The following is a 19,002-nucleotide window of genomic DNA, read 5'->3' as shown; positions in this document are numbered from 1 at the left end:
CTCTCTCTCTCTTAAAAAAAAAGCAGCAGCAAATAGTACAAACTATGGGAAATGAACTTTTGGGTCCACAAGGCTAAACCAGTTAAAATGGGTGTTTTTCAGTCAATCAGCTATCCTGGGAGTGGAACCAAAAAAAAAAAAAAAAAACCTGAATTATTCAACTGCAAATGCTGATATTACACAAAACAAGCCGAGCAAACAACTAAATCATATCATACTCTATAAAGTCTAAATTAATAAAATTAATTAAAATTTATATAAATATATGTATATACATACTCAAGTTCAATAAATCAAACTCCAGCTCACTGTACCAATGATACCACTAAAAATAAAACCACTGATCTAATTACTTCAATGACTACTTAAATATCCTTATAACCACCATTTAATATATAAGATATAAACCCTACAGAACTCATAGAAACTAATTTTAATAGATAGTTCAAATTATTACTATGTAAATAATATTCTTTATCCAATAAGGCTACAGACATTTCCAAAAATTCTAAAGACAATCCTCAAAGTAATTCTGTGGTTCTATTGAGTTTAATTTATTTTAATTTATTTTAAAAATGAGGCAAAGGATGTAGCCCACTGTAAAACATGTGCTTAGCATACCCAAGATCCTAGGTTCAATACCCAACACTCAATGAATAATGGTTTGTGCTCAGAACATAGGTAAGAAATTATTATAAAATTAGATATCCTAAATGGTACCGAAGTATCAAAATAACAGGGGCTGGGGACATGGCTTAGTGGTACAGCACTTACATTGGAATAATAAAACAACAGATTAATTTGATCCACACCTTGAAAAAAAGACCAAAATAAACTACAAATAAAATAATAAATAAACTGCTTTTAATATTTATTTTTCAAGAATTTATTTTTTTTAATACAACTGATTCATGAATCCCAGAGGTAGAAGTATTACTGCAAATCGCTAATAATGAACATTAAAGGAAACTTAAAAAAAAATGCTTGAATTTTTGTTGTTGTTTTGTTTTTTGGTATTGAGGACTGAACCCAGAGGCACTTTATCAATGAGCTACATTCCCAGTCCTTTTAATGTTTTATTTTGAGACACAGTCTCCACAAGATGTTGAGGGTCTCACTAAATTGCTGAGGCTGGCCTCGAACTTGTGATCCTCCTATCTCACCCTCCCAAGTCACTGAGATTACAGGCGTGCGCCACCACACCTGGCTGTTTGGATGTTTTTGAGAATGTGAAGAAAACCAAGGCTGGACAAGAGAGGAAACAGTGAAAACCGAGGTGCCTATAATAGCAGGCAGTGAAAAGTTAAAGGCAAAACTGGGACAGGGAAAAGAAATGAGAAATAATTTTACATAATGTAAGAAATAACAATTACGGTCTACTGGTATAGAACCTCAAGTGTTTTATATACAAAGACTATGTAAGAGATAGTCTATTGAAGAGAGTTTGGGTAAATATATGAAAGCTACATTAAATGATTCAGTTGTTGGATGTAACTCCAGAAAAAAGATAAAACTAATTCTATTATTAATAAATTTATACTACAACAAATTTTTACTTTTTATGTAAAAAATAAATCCAAAACTTAAACAAGCCATGTCCAAATTAATGTTAAATCATTAAATAAGAAAAAAATTAAAAATAAAACTTACCTCTGTTCATCTCCTGCGCTTACATCATGTAAAAGTACATAATATTTGAGTGTATTTGGTATAAACCACTTAGGGTAGGAATAATCATTGTTGTGCTGAATCCGATGCTGCTCTTGTGACAATTTTGAAAACTGTTCCATAGGTTCAACTTCATTAGATGATGCTACCAACATACCTTGTAAACCATATTATTAAGGTAATTATCACTTATTGCACAATATGATCATCTTATTAAGATAAACTTTAAGGAGATATTTCCCAACCAGAAAAAAATATGATTTCATAGATTTTCACTGCAAGCACAAAATAATTTCTCCACGTCTTCAAAGTTCTAAATCTTAAAGATTTTTTGTTCAGAGTTTTTAGGTTATTTACATGTTCAATAGGAAATTCCTAAAATAGACAATATCAAAATTATATAACTATCAACATAATGACAGATTCTTGTACATCATGCTTATCTCCATTCTGCCTCAGTGCAATTTCATCCACTCAAAGTGGATCAAGGACCTAGGAATTAAACCAGAGATACTGCGTCTATTAGAAGAAAAAGTAGGCCTAAATCTCCATCATGTCGGATTAGGCCCCAACTTCCTTAATAAGAATCCTATAGCACAAGAATTAATATCAAGAATCAATAAATGAGATGGATTCAAACTAAAAAGCTTCTTCTCAGCAAAAGAAACAATCAGTGAGGTGAACAGAGAGCCTACTAATTGGGAACAAATTCTTACCACATGCACATCAGAGCACTAATCTCTAGAATACATAAAGAATCAAAAATCTTAACACGAAAAAACCAAATAACGCAATCAATAAATGGGCCATGGAACTGAACAGACACTTCTCAGAATATGATATACAATCAATAAATAAATATATGAAAATATGTTCTACATCTCTAGCAATTAGAGAAATGCAAATCAAAAATACTCCAATCATCTCACTCCAGTCAAAATGGCAGCTATTAGGAATATAAACAACAATAAGTGTTGGCGAGGATGTGGGGGAAAAGGCACACTCATACATTGATGGTGCAGCCAATATGGAAAGCAGTATGGAGAATCCTTGGAAAACTTGGAATGGAACCACCATTTGACCCAGCTATCCCACTCCTAGGTCTATATCCAAAAGACTTAAAAACAGCAAACTACAGGGACACAGCCACATCAATGTTTTTAGCAGCACAATTCACAATAGCTAAACTGTGTAACCAACCTAGATGCCCTTCAGTATATGAAGATAAAGAAATTGTAGTATATATACACAATGGAATGTTACTGAGCAATAAAAGAATGAAATCATGGCATTTGCAGGTAAATGGATGGATCTGGAGAATATAATGCTAAGTGAAATTAGCCAATCCCCAAAAAACAAGTCCTGAATGATTTCACAGATTTAAGGATGCTGATTCATAATACACTGGGGAGATAGAGGGGGATGGGAGGATTAAATGAACTCTAGATAGGGCAAAGGGGAAAATGGGCGGGAGGGGAAGGGAGGAGCCATAGGGGTAGGAAAGATGGTGGAATGCGATGGTCATCATTACCCTAAGTACATGTATGAAGACACGAAGGATGTGACTCTACTTTGTGTAAAACCAGAGATACAAAAAATTGTGCTCTATATGTGTAATATGAATTGTAATGCATGCTATTGTCTTATATAACAAATTAAAATTTTAAAAAAATTTAATTAAGCACAATATACACAAGTTAGAAAAATAATAAGCAATATAAGTCTTATAATCAAAATAAATCAAAAACTAATTTATTATAGCAATTATACATCAAGTATGCCATTTAACAAAATAACAATAACAAAAACTTGATATATCATCAATAAAAAATAATTTATCACTGGACACAGTGATACACACCTATAATCCTAGCGACTTGGAAGATTGAGGCAGAAGGACTGCAAGTTCAAGGCCAGTCTGAACAACTTAGTAAGACCCTCAGCAACTTAGGAGACTCTGTTACAAAAAAAATTTTAAAGAACTAGAGATGTAGCTCAGTGGTAAATATCCCTGGGTTTGAGGCCCAGTACCAAAAATAATAATTATTATTTTTATAAATGTTAATACTAATTACTATTTATCAGCCTGGGAATACACCGCAGTAGTAGAATGCCTGCCTAGCATGCTCCAGGCCCTGAGTTCAGTACCCAGTACTGCCAAAAATAATAATAATTTCTGTACTCCATATAACCTTTCAATAATTTTGCCTTCATTCAATTATTTCTGAGAGTAATAACTTCCATAATATTTGATTTTAAGAGAATTGAAGTAAAGGATACATGCTAAATAGTGGTTCAGAAATTCATGATCTGATGCTGGCATCGACTGAAGAAAGGTCTCTCTATAAGACTCAAACCATGGAGTAGTAGCTAAAATTAACAATATATAAAGTTAGAATTCCTCAGTAAAATCAGTTCATAACAAATGAAATTTCAATTCCATATTCTTAAAAGATATTTAAAAATGATAATTTTATCATTAAGCAAGCATTTTCATCTGTCCCTTAAAATACATATCACGTATATATATACACACACACATATTGAGTCATTCACCCTAATATATTCATACATTAGAGTATATGTATTTGCAAAAATAAAATCGAGTTATTCTCAAACCTCCACAATGTTCCCACTACCCACTTACCTATTAATGTTCTAATATAACTTATGTGAATAAAAATATTTCAGAACCAAAGTTCAGTGTTACTAATCACACTGTCATAAGCAGATCCTACTCATAAACAATACTTTAGAGCACTGGTTCTCATTGATTTTAACCCCTGAGAAAACATCCGGCAGAGTCTGGAGGTATTTCTGGTTGTTACAACTGGAGGGGGGGGGGCGTGCCTACTGGCCTCTACAGAAAGAGGTAAGGAAAATGAAAACATTTTACAATGCACAGGACAAGGTTATCCCCCGACAAAGAATTATCTGGCTCAAAATGTCAATATTGGTGTGGTAGATAAACTCTAGAATTTGATTCTTTGAGTAAGATTACAATAAAGCTTCTTCAAAGGGAATTTCAAAGGATACTTACCTTATCAAATACAAAGCTGAGTATTTTCATTTTTTGTATAATTGTATATAACATGATTCTTGGAGTGCCAACTCTTTCTTGTTCCATTCTAATCACTTTATATTACATCTAGTCTTTTTTCATTTGAACTTATTTGGCTTTATGAGGCTAAAGCAGATTACCTAAATCACAGTTTCACTAAAAAGAAATTCTATTTTTACTACATGTGCTGAATAACAAACCTCGAATTCTCTTTGTTTTCATCTTAACTTTTGAAACACAGCAAATATGTGTTCAACTTATAATACCAATGACTGGAGGGTTAAAGAAAAAAGTTAAATGACTGGAGGGTTGAAGAAAAAAGCCATACATTTTGACCAAACAGTGTACCTGGTGCCAAATATACAAAAATTTAATTCCAACAAATACAATGTGAGAACAACACATATATTGTAGTCTGATTAGGAGGCATATTATTATAACAATTTCATGTTCTCTACTATAAAAGAGGAAAAATATCCCTACAAATAGTATATCTATACCCAAAAAATGACAAAAAATTGGAGAATGAGTGACAGACTAGTATCTATTCACAATAGAAAACCAATGTTCTCACTAATAACATATCCTGTCAATAAGTCAAAAATAGTTTCTGCCTCAAAATTAACATGATATTTTCATTTAGTACCAATAGCAAGAAAAAGAGACAATAAAACTGGTTAAATAAGAAGGTTTCTCCACAAATATGGTTAAGTGACTACAGATTTGTATATATTTTAATTATCATTCTCTTTACCTTCTTGCATCATTGTTGCTTAAACTTAAATTATAGACACATTGTCATGAGAAGGAATACATTTTATAGTGGGGATTGAGAGTTCTAAATAAACAAAATAGATCTTTCAAAACAGCTATTCATCATAACATTACCTGTAATAACAAAAATACTAGAAAACCCTCATGTCATCAGGAGGAGAGAGGTTATATAAACTATGGTACAACCATTAAAAAGCACACTTAAGCAGCTGTGGGAAAAGTGGAAGGTCTCTCTGTGCTGCAACTAAGTGCTCACTTAAATATATTAAGTTTTAAATTAAAAAAATAAGAGAAAAGTATGCACTTTTGTGTAAGAAAAGGAAGAAAACAAAGAGCAATACATGTATTTATTTACATTAAAAAAATAACAGAAGAATAAATCTAATACATATGTGCTAAGGTTGTAACTCAGTGGTAGAGTGCTTGCCTAGCATTCATGAAGCCCTGAGTTCAACCCTCAGTACCACCAAAGCCAACAAAACAAAACAAACAAACAAAAAAAACTAATACAATTAATTATCTGTACAGGACAGGAAGAAGAAAAAGAAAGGAGAAGATGAGAAAGGGAAAAGAACATAGACTAGACCTCCTATACACTGTTTTATAGCTTTGACTTTGAAACCATGGAAATGTATATAGAATTTAAAGTTAAATCAAAAAGAAAAACCAAGCACAGATACAAGTTCTTGAATCAATAATTTTCTATATACTGATGCAAAAAGATACTGGGTACTCAACTAAGGATGTGAGAAGCAAAGGAATAATTTAAAATTATATACGGCAGAAATGAGCTTTCATCCTTAAGATAGGCCACAGTCAGGTTAATAAGGCAAATTTTTCTTTCAGCCATATGTTCCCCTAAAGGGCTGTGAAGATGTATACACTGTGGTTCTTTTGTCCTCCTTTAATTTTGCTAAATGCTAATAAATCAAGGGCATCATTCTGTTTTTATAATCGTTCAAATGACGTTTTTTTTTGTTTGTTTGTTTGTCTGTTTGTTTTGCAGAAAGTGGGGGGGGGGGCTGATACCTTAAAAACTGTTCATGTTAACAGGAGACTGTAATACTTAGTGCCAATTTCTTCTCCTTAAAAAAAAAAAAAAATTCTCTAGTATTTATTTGGAGATAAAAATCACTATTTTGCATACCCTTTCCATCTCTGTATGTTCTTTATTAGAAACTGAAAGAGCAACCCTGTTATCCTACTAAAGTTTCTCTGTGCAGAAAGTACTTTGTCTTAGTAAAGAAGGGTAGTATATTTTTCCTTTTCAAAAATAAGACACAGTCCAAAATCACTATTCAAGGACAAAACCCGGATTTAGTAAATATGTTGTAAATCAAGAGTAAACACAATAAGTAATAGGATATTTAACAAAAGATGAACAGATACCATCAGACCTCCTTCACTTTAGAAAAATTAGACCTTAATTGGGATGAACATGAAAAGTAGTAGCTGAGTGGGAAAAGAGACAATAGACAAGGAGCAAAGAGAAAACAATCTGGAAAACTGAGACCACCACAAGAAATACCTGTATATAACGAGGATTCTTTCAATTCCATCAATGTGTCTTTCCAATTACTGTACCAAGGAACACTAGCTTTAATTGACCGATCTGATGAAGAAAATATGGCACTGTTAAGCTAGGCTTGTGAGGTAAATATCTAACATCTATTTATTTCTTAAACAGAATGGATGAAGAGAATGCTGACTTACATTAAGTAAAAATCAGAAGCATACTTCTGGACATATAATTAACACCTTATTAAAATAGATTAAATTCCTTTTAATAATCTCCAAAGAGCATTATTCTGTATAATGGAATTTTATTCAAATGAATTAAATACCGTATCATATTTCATTCCCCGTTTTCAAAGCCACAAAAATAAATCTGTGGGCTGGGTTTGTGGCTCAGTAGTAGAGGGCATGTGCTTAGCATGCTCAGGATGCTAGGTTCAATCCCCAGTATGAAAATAAATACATAAATAAAGCTGAAAGAAGGTGCCATAAAGTATCAGGGAAAAAGCAAAAAGAATAGTTTTCTTTTGCTATTTATCCTCAACACTTGGAATTCTTTTAAAAATCTTCTTAAAGAGTTCAGCTATAATAGTGCCTCCACCTGCTTTTAAAGGCAAATAATACTCAATCATCCTTTGTGTAGAGATGTTGGCAGGACCCTGAGAATGCAGATAACATAATTAGATAAAATAATTTCTCACAATCAAATAATGACTACATTCTTCCTATCAACTACTAACCCACTTTATAAACTACTAAAAGAAACAAGGCCCCTTGTACACAGATAGCCAGACGACAGATCTGAGAATCCTTCCCTGGAGAAACTAAATGGCCCCAAGGAAAAGAGCTATAAATAATAAAAACTGGGCAATGCTCAAGCTTATTCCCAGCCTCATCACCCAATAAGGAAGTCCACTAACTGATAAAGCTTTTCTTATGCCCAGTCAGGGTTTTAATGTTTCAATCTGAAATAGAAAATAACACTAAGGGCTTTTACTAAATGTTTGAGGAAAGTCTCCAAAATGAAAGAGATCAAAACAAACTTGAAAAACAAGAGTAAGAGAACGGAAAAAAATAGGAAAAAACTTAACAATAAAAAAATAATAAAAATTTATTAACATCCTCAGGGTTAAGATACCAAGAACAAGATGGCACAAAAAAAGAAAAATTCAAAAAATAGATGTTAAAAAAAAAAAAAAAGATAAGACCCTTAAAGAAGTTCTACAGTCAACTAACAGTGGTTCCAGGAAGAACAGCACAAAACAACTAGGAAGCAAGCAATGAAGAATTTCTAAGAGCACAATTTCTTTAGACCAAAGAGTGTAAATAGCCAGACTGCCAAAAGGAGTGGGCTCAAAATACAAATGAAGGACGAGTCATAACAGGCCCAACATGGAATTTCAAAACGGCAGGGATAATAAATTTCTAAAATCTTCTAAAAGTTGAAGGGATAGAGAGAATATGTACCATAATAGTTCTAGCTTCTTAAGAGCAAAACTAGAAGCTAGAAAAAAAGAGAATGAATTCTGAGGGAAAGATTTCTAACTAATACTGTATACATTCAAACAATCAATAAACTATATGAAATAAAAATATTTTCTCAGATATTCAATTCTCAATTTTTTTTTGGGGGGGGGGGCAGAGCACTGGGGATTGAACTCAGCGGCTCTCAACTACTGAGCCACATCCCCAGCCCTATTTTGTATTTTATTTAGAGACATGGTCTCACTGAGTAGCTTAGTTCCTCACTTTGCTAAGGCTAATTTTGAATTCACAATCCTCCTGTCTCAGCCTCCCAAACCACTGGGATTACAATTGTGCATCACCACGCCTGGCTTCAAAATTTTTAACTGTCTTAAAAATTTGCCTTTCTTCTCAGGCAGTTATTGGAGACATCCCCTTCACCAAATCAATGAAATGCACACAAAGGTATGAATGAAATACAGTGACGTAAAAAGGGAAAGAAATCCCCAGGATGACAGCTATGGAGTGAGCTTTGGAGAATAAACAGTCCCAAAGAGAGCAGAGCAGTGTTTATCAACTTTTTTTTCATTATCTTTCCCCAATGAGTGATTTTCAATGTTTTTCCTAATCACTCCCTCTCCCCAACTATTTTTTTCCTTTTTTTCTTTTTTTTTTTTTTTTTGCAGTGCTAAAGATCCAAACCAGGCTTCAATATGTTAAGCTCATGCTTTACCACTAAGCTACATCCCAGTCCCTACCTGCCAATATACTTTTTAAAAAAAAAAACATTACTTGAGATTGACTTAGGGCCTTACAAATTATCAGGCAGGCAAGCGCTCTACCACTGAGCTTCTTCTTCGGTTTTCAGATAGGGTCTCAATAAATTACCCAGATTGGCCTCAAACTTGCATTCCTCCTTCCTCAGTCCCCTGAGTAGCTGGCATTACATGTTGTACCACCAAACGCAGCCCCCAAATTTTTTAAAAAATACATGGAACATAAGCCTTTGGAGAACCAAAACTATTATAATATCCAAAAATTTCTGACCCCTCCAAAAAGCAAGTTTCAGTTCACTTGCAGATAATATCATCCTTACTAAAAACACATGAAATAGGAAGACTTCTGCAAGGAGAATAAACAGATTATTTTACAAATTAATCAAATTTTAAAATTCTCCTGAGGAATTTTGAGAGACCACAGTGAATATTAAGCAGAAATCATGGAAACTGTATATGGAACATGAAGAAAAAAGGAAGAGAAGTGATAAAGCTAAGAACTTCTTAAACATAATTAGAAGTTAATAAATAAAATTTAAAATTAAGACATAGATAACACTATAAAAATATTACTTAGAACATATAATACTAGAGGAAAACACTAAGGGAAATTGTATGACAGACAGCAGAAAGCAGAGCATTGCTATTTTTTCCATATAGGTCTTTTTAGCATTATGCCTATGTGTATACATCATTTTGACAAACATGTTTTAAGAGAAAAGAGGAGAGGGGCTTTGGAGGTCAGGGAAATATTTATATTATAAAATCGATACTTTTATTTTTAATATGATAGGTAATAACCGTGTCTCCTTAGCACTTTAGCATATCAGATATTCCATATCTGTATTTACAACATATTATGACTATAATGTATTATCAAATAGATGTATTATGATTACTGATTGTCTCCCTACTAGATTAAGAACTGATAAAACATGTCATATCTCTCAATGTAAAAAAAAAAAAAAAATCTCTATATCACAATGTAAAGCATAAAGTAGGAAATCAATAAATATTTGCTGAATGAATAACAAATATGTTAAGACCCCATAAAATGGAATCACCAGATTAAAGGTCTGAGAAAGGTCTAAAGAAACAATTAGTGAAACTTTTGTTTTCAAAGATTGAAATAAAGTCTAGAAACACTAAGTGATTTATTCAAGTCATCTAACTAAGGATATTGTAGTATAAAAACTTAAAAGACACTTTAGCATTTGATTCATTATCATTCACACTACAAACTATGGCAGACAAAATTCAAACTTCACGACTTTCTCTGGGAAATATTCAAGTTTCCACATCATGTTTAAAACATTATTCAGGTGGGCCTAGTGGCCCACTTACACACTTGTAATCCCAGCTACTCCAGAGGCTGAGGAGAGGAGAATCACAAATTTAAGGCCACTTGGGCAATTTAGTGAGATCCTGTCTCAAAATAAAAATTAAAAAGAGCTAGTGTGTAGCTCAGTGGTAGAGCAACACTGGGTTCAATACTCAAAAGCACAAAAAATAAAATAAAATAAATGCTGGGCACTTATCAAATATGTACCCTGAAATTCAGATTTTTTTGACTAGTAAAGATAATCATAATATTCTAAATCAAACTGAATCCCTCTCAGTAGTAGAGTGTAGCCTTACCATGTACAAGGCGCTGAGTCTATCCCCCACACCAAATATAAGAAAATTAAATTACCAAATTAACCTAAGCTACTGAAATTAAAACTAATGGCAAAGAAAGAAGAAATTACAGGACATTTAAACAAAATAATTTTACAAATATTGCTAACCATGCAAACGCAACTAACTTTGTGACCTAAAACATGCTACGTAAATTCTCTACAGGTGCAGAAAAATTTTTAATATGTTATTAGGAGACATTAAAGTATTAGATAAATTATATTGGCCTAAAAAGATTATTTTATAAGGTTGTTGAAAGATTGTAACTAGGTGATGTACTTCTGATCCTTTTCCTCTAAAAACCTGTCCCATCCTCTTTCAGTAAACTTAAGACTTTAATAATGGAAAAGAGTCACATCAAATGCAGCTAACTTATTATACAAATCAATATTATTTCACTTATCAGTCTTGTTATGAAAAAGTTTACCATTTAAATCAGATAAGAAGCATTCACAAAAGATTATGCATTTGTTCATATTTTATAAACATTTCCTCCACTTATCACCAAACAAGATTAAAATAACAATATTTTTATTTAATTATAATATTACTATGTCACCAAAAAAATGTTATCTACTGTTTTTCATTGATTAAATATTTATTAAATACATGTTCTGGGTATTAGGTACCAGAATAAAATAAAGAGCCAAAATTCCTGGGATTGTTTCTAAATATTGTCCTATAGGACCAGGCTCCAGCACTTCATATACTTAAATATTTATTGAATGATCTTCAATGATTTCACAGATTACTTTTTCTAACAAAAGTGATTTTCATTTCAAAAATAATAATAAACCTTATTACATACCGCTGATGTTAAGGTCATAATCTCCTGCTGTAATCACATTAGCTACTAATCCTTCTGCAGGCTGACTGCCAGAAACAACATCATTCAAAAGCTTCCGAATGGCTCCAGGCCGAGGTGGTTGGGTAATAATGTTGCTCACTGCTATCTTCAAATTTTTAATTATGTGAAGCTGATTATTAGGATCTCTCATATGAACTTTAAAAGAGAGGAAAAAAACACGAAATTAATTCTATAATGCACAATAAATCAAAACTGGTTTAATGGCTTTCAAACAAAAAGCCTACTCAAATCAGAAACTAGGAATTCCAAGTGGAACACTTTCAGAAATACAAGTGGTTTACAATATTCCATATCAAAAGAGCTAGATAGACAGTCTATTAACCATAAGATTACTTCCTCTCACATTATGCTGCTGCTCATAATTTCCCTACAGTAGGTACTTTCCTTTCTTCTATATTTAGAGTTGCTGGAAACTAACCACCATCCATTCAAATCTCTAATTTGACCTCACCCTAAGAATGGTCCAGGCAGAGTAAGGTCTATGGTGGTCTCTATGTCTCATTGCAAATTGCAGTACAGGTAATCAATAAAAGGAAGTTAAATGCTGTAAATGAACTTCACTATTCTTTTCCTAGTCTTCCGTCTTCATTTTAATTTACTATCATAAAAGTCAGTGCCCAGTCTGATGAGGTAGTTCATACCTATAATTCCAGTGACTCGGGAGGGAAGTTGGACAACTTAGCAAGACCCTGCCTCAAAATAAAAACAGAAAAGGTTGCAAATGTAGCTCAGTGGTAAAGTGCCTCTGGATTCAATCTCCAGTATCAAAATAAAAACAATAAAAATCAATTCTTACTGTGGCATAAAAGATTGATAGTGAGGGAGACTGGGCATGTATAGTAACAGGTATATGTGGGAACTCTACTTCCTGCACAATTGTGCTGTAACCCTAAAACTGGTAGAAAAAATAAAGCATCTCCTGTGGCTGAGGATACAGCTCAGTTGGTAGAATGCTCACCTTATATGACAAATGCAGCTAACTTATTATACAAATCAATATATTATTTCACTTATCAGTCTTGTTATGAAAAAGTTTACCATTTAAACCAGATTAAGAAGCACTCATAAAAGATTATGCATTTGTACATATTTTATAACATTTTTTTTTTGCTGGTTCGATCCCCAGCAAAAAATAAATAAATAAAGTATCTTCTTTAAAATAATCAACACTGAAATTCCTTCTCTCACTCCAATACCTCCACTCTGCTACATTCTTGCTTCAGTCTCTAAGATTTATAAACAGTGGTTCAGAGTTGCAGGACAAGAAATAGATTCTGAAATGACTGTAGCAACACAGTACTCAAAGTACACAGTTGAAAAATATAAGCATATCTTTTTCACATAATCAAACAAGATGGTTAGTTTCCAGAGTAATATTAGGAGCAGTCCATTATAAAGATTAAAGAACTAGCTTGTGGAGCCACACCTTAATTTAAATCCCAACACATCATTTATTATCTGGATTATACTGAAAACTTCCTTAACTTTTCTGTGTTTCAATTTCCTCATCTGTTACAAGTGATTACTATCTACTTCAAGGGGTTATTTTAAGGATTTATTTCAGAAAGTAAGTGTAAAGCACTGAGCACCATGCCTAGTGACTAGTGACAAAAGCATATAAACAGCAGGAGGTCCATCATCATCTATTCTGACTGCATCATGGATTATCCTATACGAAGAGACAATTTAGCAAGACCTGCTTCAAAATAAAAGTAGAAAGGGTTGCAGATGTAGCTCAGCAGTACACTGGGATAACTGGTTTGGGGTACCTACCCACACAAAAATATTTTCTTTTTCCTGAGTAGAAAATGCTTTATACCAAACAAGCTTTTTAAAGGTCAGACTTACCTGTATTCCAAGTCTTTATAAATATCCTGTGATCTCTCCACTGATTTCTAAAACTTTTTAGTCAAAAACAAGACTAAAAATTTTAAAATACTAAATAAGTCATGAATATGCACCTATACTGTAAATATATGTACACACACGTATACACACAAATCCATTCAGAGTGGTTACCTATGGTTATGGAAGGATGAAATGAGACCAATGTGATGCAGAAAGGGGACTTCACCCTCATCTCTAATGATATTTGCTTTCCTTTTAAAGGAAAAGTAAAGATAAAAAGCAAATATGACAGAGGGTTAATATTTATTAAATGGAGAGCTGGATGCTTCTTGAATTCTCTACATTCTTCTGTAATTGTTACGTTTCCTAGTTTAAATAAACACATACATGCCTCTCTCCCTAATTAAACTTCCCAGCTGGTCTAATTATGTAACAGAAACAAACCAACCAACCCTAAGAGTACTGTGATACACTTCTGATATCTTTAGAAACATACTGAAAAAGTACTTTCCTTAAATTTGGACCATAATTATCAAACAACCTAAGTAGCCATGTATGTATTAAACCTTCCTTTGGGGGATAGGGATGTAGCTCTACAGTGGAATGCTTGCCTAGCACTCCACTGGTATAAAAAATAAAATGTCTTCTTTAAAATAATCAGTGCCCAAATCCCTTTTCTCACTCCAGTACCTCCACCCTGCTATAGTCCTTGCTTCAGTTTATGAGATTTATAAACATTGGTTCAGAATTGTTCAATTTAGTTGTATTCTTAAATTCAATCCCCTATACCATCAAAACACACACACACACACACACACACACACAGAAGTTGACTTGAATTTTACCGAGTTTGATACTTGAAAACCTTGGAGATTAATTACCTAGTTACAACAACATGGTAGTTAATAGTTAAGATGAAATGTTCCTAACAATATTTGAGAAAACAAGAGGCACAGAGTATCTTGCAAAGATTATTTCCTACTTTAATCGCCAGTTTTCCTAGTTCATACAGAAACTACTCAAGATTTATGAAAAAAAATTCATTCCAATCTTTTTCATTCTTTAAATAAGTCTAATCAATTTTGAAATAATAACACCTATCAAAAATGAAAGCCAGGGACTGGGGTTGTGGCTCAGTGGTACATGCTCACCCACCATGCATGAGGCGCTGGGTTCAATCCTCAGCACCACATAAAAATAAAGATATTTGTCCACCTAAAACTAAAAAATAAATATTAAAAAAAATGAAAGCCATATATTTCAAAAGCTAGTGTTTAAGTGAAAGTTTCTTAAAACTTATAAACTTTCTAAATGATATGTTGAACCACTGCTTAGAATTATCAAAGAACTATTGGTAAGCAAAAACAACAAGGCTTGGCTAATTAATACTAACATTACCACTCTTCAAAACAAATGGCCAGTAGAGATTCTTCAAAAAATGTTAAGGGGATATGCAGCTCAGTGATGGAGTGCATACACAAGGCCCTGAGCTTGATCCTTAACACCACAGGTGGGGAAAAAAGGTATTACGATCACAACATTTGTACTGAACAGTAAGTCTCCAACATTTAATATAAAAAAATAGCTGGGTACAGTGGTGCATACCTCTAATCCCAGAGGCTCGGTAGGCTGAAGTAGGAGGATCATGAGTTCAAAGCCAGTCTCAGCAACTTAGCAAGGCACTAAACAATTCTGAGACCCTATCTCTAAATAAAATACAAAAAAAGAGCTGGTGATGTGGCTCAGTGCTTGAGTGCCCCTGGGTTCAATTCCCAGTACCAAAAAACAAAAACAAAAAAACATTTTAAAAAGAACCACTTTTTAAATATATTTTTATTTGTAGTTGGACACAAGACACAATACCAATACCTTTATTTATTTTTATGTGGTGTTGAGGATCGAACCCAGCACCTCACACGAGCTAGGTGAGCACTTTACTGCTGAGCCACAGCCCCAACCCAAAGAACCATTTTTAATATAATGTAAGAAATACACTTCAGGTTTTAAAAGTGTATATAAAAAACCTAAAATGGCTCTCCATTGACTAAGACTTCAAGCCTAAACATTATTAAGGTCATACACATGAATGGTACTCAAATTTGTTCTAACAACCCTCCCTCAAGTATAACTTTAAACTACATTTTCCCACTGAAACCTAAAAATAAGTCTCACAAAAATACTTGGCACTGGATTGACAATACCTGATGTTGGCATTCAAAGCAAATTTTTACCATAAGTAACAGCATACCTGCAGGCCAGCAACGGAATCTTTTTTTTTTTTAACATTCCTTTCTCTTTGTAAGAAAGTATTAACTTATTATAGATATATTCTTAAATAATATTGCTGAAGTGATATTTTCATGCCTTGCTGCCTAAACAAAAGCTATCTTTGAGGAATCACCACAGGTAACATAAAAGGTGCCTGTTCCAATTGTTAAAAATCCCAAAACATGCTGGGCGTGGTGGTGCATGCCTGTCATCCCAGTGGCACAGAGGTTTAGACTGGAGGATCAAAAGTTCAAAGCCAGCCTAGCAACTCAGTGAAACCCTGTCTCTAAGTAAAAAATATGAAATAGGGCTGGGGATGTGGATCAGTGGTTGAGCACCCCTGAGTTCACTCCCTAGTACCCCCCACCAAAAAAAAATCCCAAAACATATTTACCAGAAAAAAAAACTAAACCGCAGAAAAATTAAATCCTTTTCACCAAATTTCTAATGCCACCACCACAGTCCATATCTTAATCATGTTAAATGTTAAAATTTATATCAACTCTTATCATCCTTGTAAACCACACCACTCATTTACCTCCCAAAATTTCACTGCCTTGCCTCACATTTACCATTAGATATGAAATCTAAAAATCCTCTTCCTAGAATCCAAGGTCCTCCTTATCTTGGCATTCTGCCTTACTATCCCCAACAGAAACAGTTTCCCCACTGTTCCTCAACCTCTCAATCATAATTTATACCTTTTGCCCTTACCATTCTGACCCCAAAATCCTCTCCCCCATAGGGAATGATTGCCCTTTCCTATCCACCACCTCTCCAACTATCATTAACATATACTTCATTATGTTCGCTCCCTAAATCTTTTCAGTCTGTAAAACCAGAAGTGTACTGATACTGAATATCACTGCACAGTTAATACAGAAGGCACCTGTGGCTTACTGAGCCCTTGAAATATTTCTACACCAAGTAGAAATTTAAGTGTAAAACATGCCAAGGTTCAAAGATCTAGCAATAAAAATGAATGTAAAATATCCTATTAATATCTTACACTGAATGTCTATTGAAATGGTAAAGTAAGGCTTAAATAAGATATACTATTTAAACTAATCTCACCTGGCTGGGGTGTAGCTAAAGTGGCAGAGAGGTTGTTCAGTATTCAAGAAGCCTTGCATTCAATCACCAACACAAACATACACACACACACACACACACACACAAAAAAAAAAAAAAAAACCCTCACCATTTCTCTTTTAGTTGTTTAATGTAGTTACTAAAACATTTTAATTATATTCATGACTCATATTATCTTAGGGGAGCTGGTGCTAGGGATCAAAGTCAGTGCCTCCTGCATGCCAGGCAAGTGCTCTACCACTGAGCTACATCCCCAATTCCTGGGATTATATTTCTATTGGACAGGACTGTACTTCAATATAAATAAGTAATTCTTGACATTGACAGGAGATGTGATGATTGGAAACACAATGTTTTGAGTTATGCGGCATATTTTTTAAATTTTTCCCAAATGTAAGACTGTGGACAAGACCACTGTGCCTCAATGTCCTCAAATTTTAAATGGCAATAATAATGAAGGATTCAATGAATATTAAGAGAGAAAAGCCACAAAAACCAGGTATCAGGTATTAGCATTATTGTTTTTATTAACAACATAGGAAAGAGTACACACATCAAAGTCAAACTGACACTCGTGTGTTTTTTAAGAATTTGTAAAAATGTAGGGCATTTTGTTGTTCTTGTTGACCTAGTTCAACATCAGAGGAGCTGAGACTAATGGCTAAGGTAGAAACAGAAGAAAATCCAAGAGTTTCCAAACTTTGAGGCTTTTGTATTGTTTCTTTCTTTCTTTTTTGAGACAGGTCCCTCTTTAAATACAGAGCAAAATTGAAGCTATCATTCTGAGGAACACCTGTAGCATGTAAATACATGAAATTTATGGTGAAGCACTGTTTTGGGTGGAGAAGTCACCCTAACCAAATCAACATCAGTCATTCACTTGACAAAAGGTTTATTATAGAACCCTTCATCTATATAAACCTTAACAAAGAACTTGTACTTTTTGCAATGGTCTGTTTGCAAGATACTGGTTTAAACCACACTTATTACCCGATCAAATAAAATTATGAATGGTTTAACCAATATCTTTTACTTTAATGAAGAATCTAAAGCTAGAGAAAATAGATAACTCCTCAATGAAAACACATGTTTCTATGATTAAACGACTATTGGAAAACCAAAACTTAGGACTTTTCTATTGCTACAAATCTAAATAACTTCAAATATCTAAATGAATCACGATTGTCCTTAACTTCCTCATCTTTCAGGCAAAAAGTTGTTACAAGTTTTATTATTCATATAACACATGTGTTTTCTCGAGAGGTTATACTATATACCTAATATTTAAAATGTTCAAAGAAAAAAAATAGCTAATCAGAAGTTAAGACAGATAAGCCTCAACGTTAGATAATAATCAAAATAACTTTGAAAACTCCAGTTCAACACTCAGGGGAGGATGACAAATCTTTCTTGTTCTTTACACCTTGACGACTTAATAGGCAACATCTTGCTAAACTGCTGCCTTGCAAATGTGTCTGATTCCTTCCCTATAGCCCGTGCGAACAGTCCCAGTGCCCTTCTTGAAACTCAGGTTTTCGTTTAATATTAATTACTTAACGACGCGGCTTGTTAGAGGAAGCAAATGCCTAGAAAAGCTGGAGGTTAGGAGCGCTCTGTCTTGACAATCTCATGCAAGGCCCCTCCTCCGGCCGCCACCCGGGGCACCGCGGGGCCACAGCCGCAGCCACCACTCTACCGGCTCCGGGACATAAACACCGCCCTTCTCTCCCCTACCCGCCCCCAACTTCCTTCTCCCAGAGAAACAGGGAGGACACCACATACCCTCGGAAGTGAGGCGAGAAAAAGGCTTAAGCAGCTCCGCGAAGCTGAGATGATTGAGACGAGTAAGCCGCTCTGCTTCGTCGCTGCACAGCGCGGCGACACAAGGAACGAAGGAGTCCGGGATTAGCTCCTGCACTGACTGTACGCACTGGGCCATAGCCGCGGCAGACGCAGCGGTGACGCCCGCCCTCCGGCCCACCCTCAGAGCA

The 19,002-nt window shown here is 34.1% G+C and overlaps 1 protein-coding gene across 2 annotated transcripts in view; it reads right to left on the bottom strand.

The window, feature by feature from the left end:
- Positions 1–1,591: 1,591 nt before the first annotated feature.
- The window catches only part of LOC107139334 (trafficking protein particle complex subunit 8-like), a 17,753-nt gene continuing 342 nt past the window's right edge, over positions 1,592–19,002 (bottom strand). Inside the window, exons 1-5 of one of the 2 annotated variants that reach the window (XM_015482206.2) lie at positions 18,794–19,002; positions 11,744–11,938; positions 7,032–7,115; positions 3,949–4,038; positions 1,592–1,825 (exon numbers count right to left, since the gene is read on the bottom strand). The exon at positions 18,794–19,002 is cut by the window's right edge and continues 342 nt beyond it. In XM_015482206.2, coding sequence (XP_015337692.2) covers positions 1,647–1,825; positions 3,949–4,038; positions 7,032–7,115; positions 11,744–11,938; positions 18,794–18,950 — 705 coding nt within the window. In that variant the 5' untranslated portion in view covers positions 18,951–19,002 and the 3' untranslated portion in view covers positions 1,592–1,646. The remainder of the gene's footprint in view (positions 1,826–3,948; positions 4,039–7,031; positions 7,116–11,743; positions 11,939–18,793) is intronic. The other variant, XM_048806390.1, reaches the window with a different exon arrangement.

The sequence above is a fragment of the Marmota marmota genome, unplaced genomic scaffold (assembly GCF_001458135.2).
Source record: "Marmota marmota marmota unplaced genomic scaffold, marMar, whole genome shotgun sequence".
Classification (NCBI taxonomy): domain Eukaryota; kingdom Metazoa; phylum Chordata; class Mammalia; order Rodentia; family Sciuridae; genus Marmota; species Marmota marmota.
This window is presented reverse-complemented; position numbering and strand designations above follow the sequence as displayed.